General features: G+C 40.1%; 1 protein-coding gene across 1 annotated transcript; it reads left to right on the top strand.

Annotated features, from left to right (window-relative positions):
* Positions 1 to 5,504: 5,504 nt before the first annotated feature.
* LOC142140117 (uncharacterized) lies at positions 5,505 to 11,174 on the top strand. The gene is made up of 5 exons (XM_075197974.1): positions 5,505 to 5,658; positions 8,917 to 9,022; positions 9,100 to 9,206; positions 9,526 to 9,698; positions 10,434 to 11,174. Exons 1-5 carry the CDS (start codon positions 5,532 to 5,534, stop codon positions 10,707 to 10,709), a joined length of 789 nt encoding a protein of 262 aa, XP_075054075.1. The 5' UTR covers positions 5,505 to 5,531; the 3' UTR covers positions 10,710 to 11,174.
* Positions 11,175 to 18,365: the final 7,191 nt, after the last annotated feature.

Genomic DNA, 18,365 nt, shown 5'->3' with positions numbered 1-18,365 from the left:
TTTAGCACTCCTCAGTGCTTTTGGGGTGTCCTCCCTAATTGTGCATTAATATTTCTGGCTGTCAAAAGTCATAACTGTCAGCAGTATCTACTAAATAATTTTTAGCACTCCTCAGTGCTTTTGGGGTGTCCTCCCTAATTGTGCATTAATATTTCTGGCTGTCAAAAGTCATATCTGTCAGCAGTATCTACTAAATAATTTTTAACACTCCTCAGTGCTTTTGAGGTATCCTCCCTAATTGTGCATTAATATTTCTGGCTGTCAAAAGTCATATCTGTCAGCAGTATCTACTAAATAATTTTTAGCACTCCTTAGTGCTTTTGGGGTGTCCTCCCCAATTGTGCATTAATATTTCTGGCTGTCAAAAGTCATATCTGTCAGCAGTATCTACGAAATAATTTTTAGCACTCCTCAGTGCTTTTGGGGTGTCCTCCCTAATTATGCATTAATATTTCTGGCTGTCAAAAGTCATAACTGTCAGCAGTATCTACTAAATAATTTTTAGCACTCCTCAGTGCTTTTGGGGTGTCCTCCCTAATTGTGCATTAATATTTCTGGCTGTCAAAAGTCATAACTGTCAGCAGTATCTACTAAATATTTTTTAGCACTCCTCAGTGCTTTTGGGGTGTCCTCCCTAATTGTGCATTAATATTTCTGGCTGTCAAAAGTCATATCTGTCAGCAGTATCTACAAAATAATTTTTAGCACTCCTCAGTGCTTTTGGGGTGTCCTCCCTAATTGTGCATTAATATTTCTGGCTGTCAAAAGCCATATCTGTCAGCAGTATCTACCAAATAATTTTTAGCACTCCCCAGTGGTTTGCGCTCAGAATGGATTCAAAGCAGTCCACATATGATCTGAATGAGCAACCAGGTTCTGTCACCAGTCCTGATGTTAGTGTTCCCAGTACGTCATCTGGCCAAGGCGATGTCAAACAACAGAGTGTTTTCAAATTAGTGCAAAAAACAAAAACCCAAAAAAAATTTACTGTATTGAAGCGAAAAAGAAGTGTAACTGAGCAAAAGTTAAGTGACGATAAAAAAAAAATTGCAAGCATGCCATTCTACACACGCAGTGGCAAAGAAAGAATGAGGCCTTCACCTTTGGCTATTAGTGGCAGATCCCAAAAAGTTACCCAGCCTACAATTGGTGCACAACTACTGTTACGCGTCAAAGCCGAGCTGCAAGATAACAGTGAGGCATTACAGGAGAATATTTGCTCTGATTCACAGATGACAACAATCCCTGTGGAGAGTCCATCCAACAGTGGGATGTCTAATCGTGAGCATTCTGCTGATGTGTGCCTTAATAGCCCGAGTGTAGCCGGTGATAACCAAATTGATGCCACTTTGGAATTAGAAGAGGATGAGGGGGAGATATGTGTAGGCGACGAGGGCGCTAATGAGGATGTTGATGAGGATGAGGTTGTTTGTGTAAGTCCTGCACCAGTGGCAGCAGTTCTGGCACGTGACAAGAAAAAGGCCATTGTCATGCCTGGGCATAAAACAAAAAAATCCACTTCTTATGTGTGGAATTATTTCTACCCAAATCGAGACAACAATTGTATAGCCATTTGTAGTGTATGTCAAGCCACAGTCAGTCGAGGGAGGGATCTTAACCATCTTGGAACCTCGTCTATGCTACGCCATTTAACGAGAGTTCATGGCAAAGTGTTGGGAAAAGCTGAAAGTTCTTCCCAAAAGAATACAAGCACTCCCTCATCAGCTAAGACCCTCCGCTCACCGACATACCGACGGCTACAAAATACACCCACCACACCATCCTCATCAATATCCTCAGTAGCGCTCGGAGTTAGCCCGGCATCCCACTTAAGGCTGGATGACTCCGGCACTATTATTGATTCCTCTGAAGAGAGCGTTAGTCCTGCTGCTGCTGTTGCGGGTGAATCGTCATCCCAGAGGCAGGTTAATAAAATGAGCAGTCCTACATTTCAGCAATTAACTGTGAAACAATCATTTGCGAGAGGAAGCAAATATGACAGCAGTCACCCAGTCGCCAAGCGAATCACAGATGCCATGGCTGCAATGTTAGTGTTAGATCTGCGTCCAATCTCCACAATAAACGCTGCTGGTTTTTCACAGTTAATTGAGGTTTTGTGTCCGCGTTACAGAATTCCATCGCGACACCATTTCTCCCGTAAAGCTATTCCACAACTATACCAAAAAGTGTGTAAAAATTTAGAGATTGCGCTGAAAAATGCCATTCTGCCCACTTAACCACAGATATGTGGACAAGTAGAAGTGGCCAAACCAAAGACTATATGACTGTGACAGCCCACTGGGTTGGTCATTCACCTTCACCAGCAGGAACAGCAGCAGCATGTACACCACTACGTAACATTTGTCACAGGCAGGCCACTCTTTGTATCACCGGCTTCACTAACAGGCATACGGCTGACAATTTGTTACGCAAACTGAGAGATGTGATTGATGCATGACTTATACCACTCGGACTCTCCCCAGGGTATGTCATTTCAGATAACGCCAACAATATAGTGCGAGCATTACAGCTGGGTGATTTCCAACATATTCCCTGTTTTGCTCACACCATCAACTTGGTGGTGCAGAGCTTCCTACGAAATAACCGTGAGGTGCAGGAGATGCTTTCGGTGGCCCGTAAAATTTCAGGCCATTTCAGGCATTCAGCCACAGCATGTAGGAGATTACAGCAGCTCCAAGAGCAGTTTAACTTGCCCTGCCACCAACTTAAGCAAGAGGTGGTAACTCGGAGGAATTCCACCCTGTACATGCTTCAGAGGATGGAGGAACAGCGCAAAGCCATCCAAGCATATTGCACAAGCCATGACATTGGGAAAGGAGGGGGGATGTATTTCACTCTTGCACAGTGGGGAATCCTTTCAGTGCTGTGCAAGGTGCTGAAACCATTTGAAGTTGTGACATGTGAGGTGAGTGCAGACTCTGCTAGTTTGAGCCAAGTCATTCCTTTAATTAGACTATTGGAAAAGCAGCTTGAGAAAATGAAGGAGGAGCTGAAAGCAAGCAATTCAGCAAAGTATGTTGGCCTTGTCGATCAAGTACTTAATTCGCTTCACAATGATCCTCGAGTTATTAAGATCTTGAACTCGGATCAGTACGTTTTGCCCACTGTGCTTGATCCAAGGTTTAAAACCTACATTGAGTCTTTACTTGTAAATGAGCGAGATGTGAACTTTTGCAAGGAGCTATTGCTCAGCAAGTTGGCCGCTGAACTGGGCCTCGGCTTGACGACGTGTCCTCCTTCACTTTCTCAAGCTGTTGCTCGTAAAAAATTACATTTCCAAAAAAGAAGCAGGGAAGACACAGGGGGCAGACCAGAACAATTTAACATCTGGGCTGGTTTGAAGGATTTTTCAAAAAAATGTGTCACTTTGCCCATAACTCCATCCAATATGAGTATAAACATGCAAAGGATGGTGGAGGATTACTTTCAAGAGGTAGTTGATATGGAAATGTCAGACAGTCCCTTTCCTTACTGGGAAGAAAAGCAGGCCATTTGGAAACCCATGTACAAACTTGCTTTGCAATACCTAAGCTGCCCACCCTCCAGTGTGTACTCTGAACGAGTGTTCAGCACAGCAGGGAACTTAGTCAGTGATCGCCGTAGAAGGTTACTTCCCAAAAATGTGGAGAAAATGATGTTTATAAAAATGAACTACATCTTCCACGAGGAAGGCCTTCACCATCCAAGACATCCAAGCACTGACTGTTCTCTAATGGCGGATTCAAGCGGCGATGAATTGATAGTCTGTGATGATGACGTACACACTGATGAGGGTGAGGATTAAGCTGAAGATGATGCCGATAACATCTTTTTAAAACTATCTATGTAAGTGTAGGGTGCAATCTACCCCCAAAGAGGAAAGGGACTTGTGGCATTTCCATATCACATACCATCTTGAAAGGCTGCTGTTAGGGCAATTTATCCTTAAGGGTAGGGTGTCATAGACAGAGTGACCCTAAACTGGCTTTGTCCATTTTTCATAATATTGTACAGTCTATAATGGCTGAATTTTTGGGTATTTTATACAAGTGGAGGGGGGCCTAGAGAGACAGAAACCAAACGGGCTTTCTCCATGTCAATTAATATTGTACAGTCTATAATGGCTGAATTTTTTGGTATTTTATACAAGTGGAGGGGGGCCTAAAGAGACAGAAACCAAACTGTCTTTCTTCATGTCAATTAATATTGTACAGTCTATAATGGCTGAATTTTTGGGTATTTTATACAAGTGGAGGGGGGCCTAGAGAGACAGAAAATAAACTGGCTTTCTCCATGTCAATTAATATTGTACAGTCTATAATGGCTGAATTTTTTGGTATTTTATACAAGTGGAGGGGGGCCTTGAGAGACAGAAACCAAACTGGCTTTTTCCATTTCTTTACATATTTAACTATAAGTGTAGGGTGTAATATACATTCAAAGACGATGGCTGCATTGCCAATATGCATAGATGGAGAGGAAGACAATCTGTTTTGTGTGTAGAATAGGCGTACCAACGAAGAATTAAACTGTTATTTTGGATGATTTATTACCTCAACAATAAATTACTTGTCTCTAAAACAGTTGGAGCACTAAATTGGGTTAATTTAGGCCCAAAAACATGGATTTTCCAAAAAAATAGCAAAACAAAACCAAACAAAACCAAAACCAAAATCAAAACACGCAATGGCGGTTTTGCAAAACCAAAACATGACGGTAATCCAGATCCAAAACCGAATCCAAAACCAAAACACGGGGGTCAGTGACCATCTCTATGTAAAACTACAAGTCCCAGCATGCTTTGCCAATCTATAGCAGCTTATTGCTGGAAGGGTAAGCTGGGACTTGTAGTTTCACAAACACCTGGCGTGTCACAGGTTAGCCAACACTGCACTAGTATTTAACCTAAGTAAACAAGAATAACTAGTGGCAACATGAGCATAATAGCTATAGTTTTTGAAATACTAAAATATTTTGGATTATAAGTGTCAGCAGAAATCCACACAGGGGGTCCCACGAGGCTCTCACCATCAGATCAGGTGGCAAAGCAAATCATTTTTATTACTTTGAATAAGTTGCTGTAATTTTTCATGGGCTAAACTGTTTCAGATAAAACTTTCATGGGCCTGGCTACATAGTGCACTTTATGTAACCAACCACAGTTTGGGCCGTCAATTTGGCTGTGAAAATCTACAAACTAGATTAACACTTGAACGACGCCAACTATTTACTGAACTTGGTAACAAAAAGTCTTGTGTACCCACTTTGCCACCTGATTTTACGTCCAAACCCTTGTTGGGCCTGGCAAATCCCCTTTGTGAATGTCCACTATAAAATCAATTATTAAACTTGATTTAATCTTAAATAAATAAAAAAAAGATTTTTAATAAGAACCTGGAGCACGAATAACAAGTTAAGCTAGAATAACAAATTAAGCTAAACCTCGTACAGTTTAATCGTATGTACTGTGACAGCCTTAAAGTGCAAATAAGGGGAGATGTGATTGGACAGAGAAGGGCGGCTCCAAACATATGTGCTGCTCTCTTCCAGCCATGCTCCAAGTCCTGTCTCTATCTCTGGCTCTCAGCCTAGCAATCCAATGGATTCTGTGGGTGGCAGCAGCACTGCTCCAAACTGAAAAGTTCTATGACCTAGCAGGTAAGAGGGACATACATTTTCTTAATAAATATGACTATATGATAGACCCACATGTTATATCCCGCTCCTTGAATCATGTCTGCTGCCATGTTTACTAAGGGCAAGCGATACGCTGGCGGACTTTTCAATAAACGCCGTTGTAGTTTATCAAACTCGCGCTCTATAATAATGCGCTTCTTTAAAAGAACACCGTGCGCTCCATTTATTGTTTTATATTTACAACGGAGCGGTTCCTTAACCCCTGCAGAAGAGGCTGATGAAGCTACGGTCACGTGATGAATGCAATTCTGTAACTTGGCAACCGAGGGCGGATTTCTGCAGTTACGTAAAGTAAAGTGCGCATGCGCATTAAGATGTTGTTTACTTGTTTAAAGTGGGTGAACTCGTTTTGTATAATGTTGGTTACATACAACGATATATTTAGTAAACTTTATTTGCAAAACGTAGTTACATTTTTATTAATATGGGTTGTTTCATTTTGTTTTTTTAGTAGTCTAGGCATAAATGGGTTTGCTATTTTTTATATTTAATAGAAGCTGTAGTGTTGCTGTTCTGATATCAAAATAACTTTGGTAAAACAAGATGAGAATGCATGAATGGCATCAGCAAATGTCTATTGCTCCAATAAAAAGCATTACTGAATTGTGTTTTAGTTGGTGTACTGTTATTTTTAACAATAGATAGGTCTTTCAAAATGAATAAATTTAATTAGAATTGCCTTTTAAAGTATCTTAATATGACTTTGTCCATCTGTCCAGTAAACTTTGCAATAGGGGAAGGAAACGGTAAGTGTAAATATCACATATTTACTATTCCTTTAAAACCAGATAAGCTGAAGACGTAAGCCTTATTTTTAACACTAAAATCTAGAAAATATCAGAATAGTGTTAAAAAATAACAACAATTACCCATAGCTTCTCTTAACAGAGTAAAGTAAACCCATTTGGAATCTAAGGCCAGGTACACACTTGTGTGGCTTTAGGGTCTTGTAGTGCTAATGAAAACGCACGTCAAAGAGTAGTAAATTCCCAGTACCACTTTTCTTTCTGGACGCTTTTTTCAGTATCCGCACTAAGTGCTGAATTTCTAGATGTCGAATTTGTCAGTATTGGACGTAGTGTGACCAGCATTACATTAAAAATGAACATTTCATCTGGGTTTTTAAAGAACACAATGTAGTTTTGATTTAAATTACATGGACACTATTGATATAGAGGTGCAACTAAGCACATCACCCGCTCTCCAGTCTGAGTATATTAGTACAAAATTGCTCATGTCGCTATCAGCCAGCCAACATATAGAATAACAGAAGTTTAAATTTGCATTAGGTCAACTTTCAAAAAACGGGTCATTGTCATAGGGGCATATTCAATTCCGATCCCGATCCACGGGATCGTGTCGGAACAGGCCGCAAACCTTATTCGCGGTACCGCAATAACGTGGATTTTCGCTCGCAGCCCGTAGGGCTGCGTATGAAAATCTGCGTTATTGCGGTACCGTATTACCGGCAGTAGTGCGCATTTTCCGCGGTAACGCTCGTTCGGGATCGGAATTGAATATGCCCCATAATGTCTAAGGACACATCTTTCAAACTATAAATTTCCATGCAAATTAAGGACATTTGGCAACTATACAGTACCGGGTGACAGATTGCCAATTAAGTCCTGTTAAGTGAAAACTGTCATTATTATTATTAATGATATGCCATAGGGTGATAGTACCACCTGTGATTACTCACCATATCCTTTACGGGCACATTGGTTCCCAATAATAATATAGATAGCTAGGATCACTCGTTTAGCAGGCACTGGGTCAAAAAACAATGAACTACTTTTTTCAGTGAGTGTCAGGCAGAAAGTTAGGCTCTTCCATGTTTAACATTTTTGTCACCTGTGGTGCTGAAAACTTCCATAAGGGTCCACAAGGGTGTGAAAGTAATTGTAACTATTGCCACTTCTATGATTTGTTTTCTATATTCAACTGAAGAAGATATGAGTAGACACTAGAGGACAATATTTTATATGTGGAGCAGGGAGTTGCAGATAGTAGCAGGCCAAGTGGCTTATGTACACAACCTGCGGCTTTCCAACTGTTGTGGATGCTCTAACTTAAGTGTCAATACAAATAGAAAAATCTAAAACAACACACACTAAGATAGGCGAGAAATTCTCCCTAAAGTGTAGTTTATTATAAAATGGATTAGATACCAACACAACATTTGTGGGGCAGGACCTCTTAGTCAGGTGTAATAAAATACTAATTAGGAAGAATTTCTCTTCCCTCTCATTGAGTGTGGTTTTGGATTCTTCTATTTGTACCAAATTTGGGACCCACATTTGCTAAATATAGGTGTGAGTGCATGATAAGAAAAATGTGCACTTGGGACTGAGGACCCACAACAGCTGGAGACCCACAGGTTGTGTACAACATGTGGAGGCTTGGACATTAGATGCCAGAATCTTATATTTGCTGGTAAGCAGAAGGCCGGTGATGGTTGGATGGTAGGGGGAACCAGACAGTAATGGGTTATATGGCGGAGAGCTGGTTAAAGACTGGCATCAGTTTTTATATTATTTACAAATGGTACACATTGCAGTCATGAGTGGAGAGAGCCGGCATTGCATGTCATTATAAGGGAGGGGGATATCAATAGATCATACTGCTCGCATTAGCTGAAACATAACTTTGGGCCTGATTCATTAAGGATCTTAACTTGAGAAACTTCTTATTTCAGTCTCCTGGACAAAACCATGGTACAATGCAAGGGGTGCAAATTAGCATTCTGCTTTGCACATAAGTTAAATACTGACTGTTTTTTCATGTAGCACACAAATATCAACTTTAAATTTCAGTGTACAAATACTTGATAGCTTATTTGTACACTGGAATTTAAAGTTGATATTTGTGTGCTACATGAAAAAACAGTCAGTATTTAACTTATGTGCAAAACAGAATACTAATTTGCACCCCTTGCATTGTAACATGGTTTTGTCCAGGAGACTTAAATAAGAAGTTTCTCAAGTTAAGATCCTTAATGAATCAGGCCCTTTGTCTATGTTACTGAGGCAGTAAAGGATTTTTTGTAGAAAGAGCTGCACCACCCAGAGGAGAATAGGTATGTAAATATGTGTTAATAAGTATATTCAATTGAAATAAAACTGTAGTGTTTAGTAGTCTTTTAATGTGATGGCAATTGAAAATGCTATTCCTGCTGCAGAATACACAGTTGATCATTAGGTAAATTATGTTTTTAAATAGGTAGTGGGACATTTATTCTTTTGTCACAACTCAGCCTCAGATGGACAGGAACAAAGTATTTGCGCCAGCAAATCCAGACCGGGCTGATCACAGTATGGGGAGTACGGTAAGTGCTTACTGAGAGATAGGTACTATACTGGTATTGGAAAGAATTATGTATGCTGACTTTGTTTTTGGTTTCAGGCTTGGCACATATTTATTTCTAAGAATTCTCAGAGATGGTCATGACAGGCGATTTAATGAAGTGCGAGATAATCCAGGGACATTTTTTGTATATTGGACCGTGCAAGGTAAGTAGTGATAAAGCTACTTAATATACACTGTAAATAAATATAAAACATCAGGAGAGTTTATGTACAAATATTCATAGGGTACAAGTCTATGGGCACAATAATTATTCTGGGCTGTATCTTTTAGGTGGATGTCACATACACACATTGGAGGCTGCCATTTTGTAGGCTGAACCAATATTCAGCCTATGAAATCACTAGGAACACATGACATCACTAGTCATGGAGCACTTTGTATACCGTCCACCTAACGACAATAGATAGAACTGATTTAACTTCAAAGTGTGCGACTTTCAAATGTCTTCTTTGCTCCACTCAGGTATCTGGATATTTGTAACATTGCTGCCATCTTTAATATTAAACTTTGAGAAACGAAACAAACCGTTGGGGCTGTCTGACTACTTGGGCTGGACATTATGGACCATTGGATTCCTCACACAGGCGATTGCAGATCAGCAAAAGTGGAATTTTAAAAATGACCCTGACAATGCAGTGAGTGCTATTAGGAAAACTAAATACATTACTCTATGGGCTAGATTTACTAAACTGCGGGATTGAAAAAGTGGAGATGTTGCCTATAGCAACCAATCAGATTCTAGTTATCATTTATTTAGTGCATTCTACAAAATGACAGCTAGAATCTGATTGGTTGCTGTAGGTAACATCTCCACTTCTACAATCCCGCAGTTTAGTAAATATACCCCTATGTCTCTTTGTGCTTTTATTGTCTCCTATATACTCGGGTAACAGGTTTTCACTCTGCACATCTTGCGCTACTTTCTTCTACTGAAATATATCTCATATTTCAGAACTTTAAGGCAGTTATCTATATTTAGTGGCTAGATGCTCAAGTTTTTCCCCACTGTGTTTTACTATTAATAATTATCTCTACATTGTGGAACTGCAACAGATTTTGTTCCTCAGATGACACACATCGATATACAGTATAGCGCAGTCAGACAGAGATCCGACTACCCAGTTGTTGGGCCCAGCTGCCACCTAGTTTATTGGCGGTTTTAGAGTATTCTACCTCTCTATATAATAATGTAGAATATACAACTTTTTATTATCTCTGAGTTTCCCGTGAAGTTATTTTTTACCTTCATATTGTGATATTTTTCTGAATTACCGCAGCACCACTTGTCTTTCACCACCATTTGTAGAGCGTATTGATCTGCAGTTCAAGACAGATCACACTTGTTGTTTGTCTCCGTGTAATTTCTGTAGGGTACCTTTATTCAGAGCGGTCTGTGGGCATACAGTCGCCATCCAAACTACCTGGGAGAAATCCTGCAGTGGAGCGGCCTGTTCCTTTCAGCTTCATCAGTGTTGAGTGGTTTCCAGTACCTGAGCATCATATCCCCAATTTTTGTGTGGTTCCTGCTCAACTACGTCAGCGGTGTTCCTCTTCTGGAGAAACAGGGCCTGAAAAGATGGGGAGGAGACCCAGTATATATGAACTACATCCAGAATACACCTGTGTTGTGGCCATTGAAATTCTAAGCTACTGTAATCGTGTAAAGAAAGAATATGCATATGTTTGCAACAGTAAAATATTGGGGGTGTGATATAGGATTATACAACCAAATACTCATTTATACTCCTTATAATTGAAATTATATATCTGGGAGAGTCTGCCTTGTGGTACAGGTCACTGACTTGGATGATTGTATAAATTGTTTACGGCAATGTTTGCCACAGAAAACCTCTTATCTGTGTATTTTTGAATTAATAACTTCTGTTTAAAAAAACAAAAAGAGTCAGCATACACAAACGGTAAATGTAATAATTGGAAGAAGGAACTGAAGTTTAAACCTAAGTTTAGTTTAAAAAAATCTTTTTTAGAAGAAAGTGTCTGACCGTCCAGTGTTAATTTCTGTGTAAAAATAAAGCTGTCCTTATTTGTTTGCTATCTGCAAAAGCAGCCATTATCCTTGCATGCAAAAAAAATACAGGCACTTGGACCCCGGGCATTGTACTTTTTTTGTAAGCTTTCCACCTACCTCTTAATGAGGCCCCTAGTCTAGTCTCTAGTAGGGACCAATATAGAGTGTTATGGAAATATAAAGGGGAAACTGCAATAATTTAAGAAGAAATAGTCAATAGCCTTGTGAGGCTTGGGAAAAATGGATATGTGAGAAATACCCAGGGTGGTCTCATAAAAGGCATTACTGACAGAAAATATATAAGTGCATAATATTTTGGTTATGGATTTTTTGTTGCTTTCAATCTATCCGGCCTCACACAGTGGTCATTGTCATGTCCGATCTCAACCAGCGAACGCTGAGATTCTATGTTTGATGCAAGTCAGTATACATACAGACATAGTTGCCTTTTATTTCATGATTAGATGTTCCTTACTTGCTGTTTTAATAAAATTGACTTCATGTTTTGTGTTTCGTTCCCCTTATATCTATTAAGATACTCAAATGTTTTAAATTGGCCTCATTGAACAGATTGTATATTTGTTATGAAGCACATAGGGCACATATATAAATTGCTCATAAGAGTGGCTAAAAGAAGAGGAGGTGAGGATAACGCAAACTTAGATGAGTGCAGCTGTTTCCCATCAGAGTTTTGGCAGAAGTTTGCCTTTAGGGCTGCTGAGCTTACATTATACTGATGAGTCTTGGCTCCTATCTCTGCTACGCAGGCCAGAGGTTAAGCTTCAATCTGTGATTATTAGCACAAAGAAAATTGCGACATTAAACAAACCGTTTGACATCAGTTTCCGCAAAGTTTTGCTGAGTTTGTGGACACTGAAGTAATATGTTTACAGCCAGTGCAACAATTCTGTTCAAACCACCCCTATTTAACCCCTAGGCAAGAGGTGGGGAACCTTTTTGTAATCGGAAGATCATATACCATTTACATAGGATTTTATGAGACTGCATCTTGTATTTCTGGTTGCATAATTGTATAAAATCAGCATTTAGGCACAAAAAAATATACACATATATTTCGATAGATGTCTTGATTGTAAAATAAGAAGAATGGAGAACATACTTTTATAACACAAAATTAAACTTTGAGGAAGCGAATAAGTTACTAAATTAGTTTCAACTTTTATTGAGATGAAAAAGGAAATAAAAATGTTTACAAATCAAATTATTACTTTTAATAATAAGCACATAAAAACTTTAATGGCTTTTTTGTTCCTGTTTGCTCTGTGCTAGGAATTTAATGTACAGTAACAGCTTGATGTTCCAAGTGCTGGTCTGTTATCTGTGACCTTAGGCAAGTCTTGATTTTTCCCACGTGCAAGAACATAGACTCGCAGCAATAAGATGTCCCAAAGCAAGAGAGTAAAGCACAGAACAAATTGGCGTAATCAAGGTTATAGCATTCTTCCATATTTCTAAAGGTTCTTTTTTGTTATTAAAAAAAAGTGATTTTGTAATGTTCGATCACATCCATCTATAAGTTCTCAGGTGCAAGTGAGACATCCAGCAGATTGCTGCTGAATACCCAATCTTATATACAAGAAAATGACCAGTACTTGGAATCAGACCTGCGAATACTCACTCAATTCTAAAGAAAACTGACGAATCCTGTTGAAATAGAATTCATTTTATATATTAATATTTTGGCAGAATTGACCTGATACTATAAATAAACTGTCTTGACCATCATAAGTATTACAATGTATTTATAAAACAAATTCAAATAAACCAAAACCACACCCTGATTCATGACAATTGTATACTAGGGTAAATGTATCAATCGGTGGTTACTTTTCTCTGCTGTGTTTGCCATCATTTTTTTTTGTTTAATGGAAATTATATTAATCTGATAGGCTTTTACTTTAATAAAATTGTCGTTTTTAAGTGACCACCGATTGATACATTTACCTCTATTTCAATATTATACTTGAAACCCAGAGCAGAAGTCCAAAATGAATTAGCAGACAACGTCCATAACAGAGGAATCAAACGTCCCAATTTGTCCACAGATATTTTAATTACCCAAACCTGGGCACTTTGGTGAATTATCCTGTTGCCTGTATAAATGTCTCGCTGGAGTGCACAATGTTCATCCACGTGTAAGGAGTTCTGTCTAAATATCTTTAGCCAGGAGCTATCCAAAAATAAAGTAGAAAAATAACTGCTCTGGAACCATTGTATGGTCGTTAGTAATGAGAGGCTAAGTGTAGGCAACCTGTGGCTCTCCAGTAAGACCCAGCTTACCCTGCCAGCTTCTGGCTGTTATTAGTTATGTTAGAAAAGCCGCTAACTCTTTATATAAGCTGGGGCTTTCTCACTAACAGCGTTGGAAAGTCCAAGGTTATAAGTAGACCTAGCAGCTGCCATTCTCTCATTTTGTGGCGGCAGCTTCTAAATAAAGAAGCTACCGCCACATAATGGCATTTGTATAATTAACACTTACAGGATTTGAATCATTTACAGATGAAGAACACAGGTGCTGGTATTACTGGGGTTGTTTATTTGTCAATAAGTTTCATGGTGACAACGAGGCGAGTGATTTATTTACACTTTGTTTTGGGAGACTACAGGTCACAGGGGGCCCTGGGTGCAAGGACATGTTGGCACTTGTGGTTCGCCAATTGCCAGCATGCCCTGACTGCCATGGGTATGCTGGTGCTTGTAGTAGCACAAGCACCAGCATGCCCAAACTGCTAATGGCAGCTTGGTTGTGCTGGGACCTGTAGTGAACCAACTCAAAATGGTGTCTTTATTAATAAAATCATTTTTATTACCCCTCATCCACCGCCCAGGGGAGTGGTAAGAGCCCTAGTGCTTTCAGCATGGGAATGAGTACCCCCAGGGACCGGGCCACATTTTTTTTTTTTTTTTCTTCTTTTGCAGACCCCAACTTCCTAGGGAATCCAGCCCATGCTGACCAGTCTGGGGCTGGTTGTGATTGTGGCAGGGGGGCACCACACTGCAGGTTCCCTTGCTATAGAGCCACCAGCCCTGGCTGGCTAAGCCTAGTGCTGGTTGTAGCGAAATCAAGAGCCCCTTACAATTTTTGTCAAGCCGATTTTGTAGTACCAGCACTAGGCAGGCACCATTAGGCTTAATCTGATTGGGGTGGGGTGGGGTGAAGCACACTTTTTTTTTTTTTTTTTTTGTAACCCTTCGTGTGCCAGCTGCTGCCAGCACAAGTTTTTAGGTGTTTTGGAAGGGAGGAGGTGGGGGTAGTTTTAACCTTTATTATTGTTTGGATTTTTTTTTTTTTTTTTTTTTTTAGAAGTGTTTTGTGGCGGCAGATTGGGCAGCTGTATAGCCGCCAGACCAGGCAGCATTTCTTGTTTAATGTCAACTGTTGACATTACTACTGTGGACACTTGACAATGTCTTCATATTAACCATGTAGGCAGCACATTTATTCTGTCGATATGAAAATGATAAGTGTCAGCATTTCCACCGCTGGGAATTCGTACCCAACGCATTTTTATCTGATTTGATTACATGCTATGGAATTTGCTGGCGCTATATAAATGATGATGATGATGAGACTTTTCCTATGAATTGCTAAGACAGCAGTTTTAGACCACAGCACCAGTAGCTACTGTTAAGAATGTCATATAGGCATTCCAATGCATTATGGGAAAGTGGCAGATATAAATAATTCCCCCAGCTGCCTCCATTACGATTTGTTCTCACTCAAAAGATATAAAATGAAACCATATTTATGTCCACCATATCCCTTAAAGTTAGGGGATCTATTTAACAATTGTCCTAAACCCAGATTCATTAAGCAATCTTAGACTTTTGTGTCTGACAGAGCAGGTGGGCTTGAAGATTGCAGCAGACAGGATGGTGTAAATCTGTAATACCTACTTACATGTTCCCATCTATGAAAGGAACAAATACACAGAAAATTTCTCAGCACACCACTGTTAACCAATAACAAAGCTGCTATTTCTACTTGTACATGCTAAGTTAGGTGGTCCCTATTTTTGGGTCATACGTGTATGCGTTTTTAAATGGAGAGCTAACTTACCAAGAGGTACCCTAAGACCCTCCCAATGGCAGTATACCACCAGCACTCCCCACCAGCTACTGAGACCAGCGCATGCCTCTCAAGCAAACAAAACAGACAGAAAAGTTGCTTAATCAATTTATAAGCTAACAGCAGATGCTAGAAAGGGCAGGGCTATCCTGAAACAGAGCCGTAACGAGGCCGGTGCGGCCAGTGCCGCTGCCCCGGGCGCAGTTCCAAGGGGCCCGCACCGGCCTCTGTGTGAGGAGTGGAAAAAAAATAAAATTAAACAGACCTCAGATTCAGACTGCCGGCCGCCCAGCGCATTCCAAAATGGCGGCCGGCACCCGGCCCCACCCCCTTCTGAACTCTGCCCTCTGCCTCAGCATCTGATGTCATGACGTTGCTAGGCAGCAGAGAAGCAGAGAGGAGCCAGGCAGCGACGGCTGGTCAGGAATAAAGAAGGTAAGCTTCAAAGCAGGGGAAGGGGGGTGTGTGTTGTTATTATGGAGGGAGGGAGGATGTAAGCTGCCATTATGGAAGGGGGGGGGGGATGTAAGCTGCCATTATGGAAGGGGGGGGGATGTAAGCTGCCATTATGGAAGGGGGGGGATGTAAGCTGCCATTATGGAAGGAGGGGGGGGATGTAAGCTGCCATTATGGAAGAAGGGAGGGGGGGATGTAAGCTGCCATTATGGAAGGAAGGAGGGAGGGGATGTAAGCTGCCATTATGGAAGGAAGGAGGGAGGGGGGGGGGATGTAAGCTGCCATTATGGAAGGAGGGAGGGGGGGATGTAAGCTGCTATTATGGAAGGGGGGATGCTGCTATGCTTTATGAGGGAAGGGGGGGTATGCTGCCATAATGTGTGAGGGAAGGGGGAATGTATTAATATAATGTGTGATATGAGGGTAGCGAGGTTGGGTGTTTTAGTACATGGGTGGGAGGTAGGCTATTAATTTAATGGTGACGTTTAGGTGGGGGCTAATTATTTAATGGGTACTATTTTATTTGTGGGGTGCTGGTGGGTCAATTTAATTTAATGGTGGGGTCTATTAATTTCAGGTGAGGTATTTATCTGTATCGAAGTCACAAGAATGCTCTCTGTATTGTGTGGCGGTCATAGGCATGCTCTCTGTATAGTATGGAGGTCACAGGAATGCTCTCTGTATAGTATGGAGGTCACAGGAATGCTCTCTGTATAGTATGGCGGTCACAGGAATGCTCTCTGTATAGTATGGCGGTCACAGGAATGCTCTCTGTATTGTATGGCGGACACTAGGAGGCTCTTTATATTTTGTGTGTGTGTGTGTGTGTGTATATATATTATATAATTATTAATTTCGTGTGATGGTGATAAGGGGGCACAATGTGATAAAGATGGCTCCATGGCACGGTGTGATAAAGGAGAAACTGTGATGGAGGGCACATTGTGATGATGGGGCAGTGTGATACAGATGGTACCGTTACAGTTATGCTTTAATTTGTTTCAGTGAGCTTTATTTCAATAACCAATTCATTTTTTTTTTTATACAGCTAGCATGTGATAGCTGCATTTAAAGTACTTTGATTCTATGGAGGCTTATTACATAAAGATCCTTACAAAGCCAGAGCGAGAAGAATGGGGAGGGGTTTCAGTGCGGTCTAGAACTTGTAAAGCACCAGCCACGCCCCCACAGTAGGTTGACCACACCCACTCAACAATTGACACTCCCACTTAGATGGGGGGCGCCAGTTCCCTGTCTCACCCAGGGAATTAAAATGGCTAGTTACGGCACTGTCCTGAAACATTGCTTACGGTGTCTGTTGGAATAAAGACTTCTGAACACGTCAAGTCTATACCTTTTAGTGCTTATTGGCTACATCAGTATTTACACATCTTATTTCTGAAATCGGCAAAGAGAGGCGGGATCTTGGCATGATGTTGACTTCTATAAAGGTAGTTCTATGGATCAAAGCTTGCATGATACCCAATCAAATGAAAATGTTGAATATTGGATGTCATGAGTTTGGATTAGCTATTTTCAGTTACAGCATACATGTTAAACACTCATATGTGGTGGTCAGAAAAACAAGCTTCCAGTCTGCACTGCACTATAAATAATTAATTTTACCTTAAAAAGCAAAAACTTTTCCAGTTATCACTTAAAGAGCCACTGAACTGGAACTTGTATGTCTCCCAGTTTTCCCAGTAGTCACAGTATTTTCCACTGAAAAGCTTAGGGAAGGATATTGCCAGAATTCTAACTCTTGTAGCATCTTTAGGATTAATGAGAATGGGAACCTTACATGTACCTGGAACCCAAAATAAGCAGCACATATTCGTTTTGTTTCTAAGTTATAATAACTCTACACTCATTAAAATGAAAGGCTTTTTTTAAAAAAAAAAAATCAGGCAGTAGGAACTATGGTAATGTGAAATCCATTTTAGATGTTTTTAAGACTATATAGTATAATATAAAATCTATTACACAATGCAAGACAAGTTTAGTACTCACATACTCTATTACAGACAGTTGAAGTACCTACAATCTCATAAGGTCAGGTTCCTAATGGGATCAGATGCAGATCAAATTGCCCCTGTATATCTATCAAAGCAAGTCTATCAGACTGTCATTTACTGTACACTTGCTTAGGGAAACTCCTCCCTCCTAACAGAGCAAGCAGCTGCAGTCAACCATTCAGTTATTTCATAGATGTTATTCTGCTCAGTAATACACAGCATTCAACATATCTCAATGTCAAATAGTGGATCTTTAAGATATTTGAGATAATGCTGTATGATATGGTATGAAACAAGTATTTTTAATGTGTTTGCATACATTATATTATTCGATTTTCATATCTTGCTTATCTGAGATGTAGTTTTGAAGTCCACGTACATAAAATATGCAGCAAATCATGTGACAGCAGAGTACATCTGATTGTTGATCTGTTTATATCTGCCATTATGTTAGTGAGAAGAGGGCAGCGTAGGGTAGTGTCATGATAAGAGGGGATATGCAGAAAGCCATAGATATAGATAGTGAAAGCAGCATGATTTTCCCCCCAAAGACAAGCAATGTCAGATTCTTGATGTGGTTAGATGGTGTTGTCAAACACACCTTTATATGAATCAAATTTCATATAGCCACCTACTCATCAATGTGAAGTTAGTCAGTTAACATATTAAAGGACACAGCAGTGAGTGTTATCGTGCTTAAAATGGACAATTA

Source organism: Mixophyes fleayi, chromosome 2, assembly GCF_038048845.1.
Source record: "Mixophyes fleayi isolate aMixFle1 chromosome 2, aMixFle1.hap1, whole genome shotgun sequence".
Taxonomy (NCBI): domain Eukaryota; kingdom Metazoa; phylum Chordata; class Amphibia; order Anura; family Limnodynastidae; genus Mixophyes; species Mixophyes fleayi.
The sequence above is the reverse complement of the archived record's forward strand: the minus strand, read 5'-3'. Positions and strand labels throughout refer to the sequence as shown.

Bases quoted from the DNA above. Each gene is read 5' to 3' on its own strand.
- LOC142140117 (XM_075197974.1), top strand. From the start codon at position 5,532: ATGTGCTGCTCTCTTCCAGCCATGCTCCAAGTCCTGTCTCTATCTCTG. The intron at 9,207-9,525 runs GTAAGTAGTGAT...TGCTCCACTCAG, and splicing joins TGTATATTGGACCGTGCAAG to GTATCTGGATATTTGTAACA. The intron at 9,699-10,433 runs GTGAGTGCTATT...TAATTTCTGTAG, and splicing joins AAAATGACCCTGACAATGCA to GGTACCTTTATTCAGAGCGG.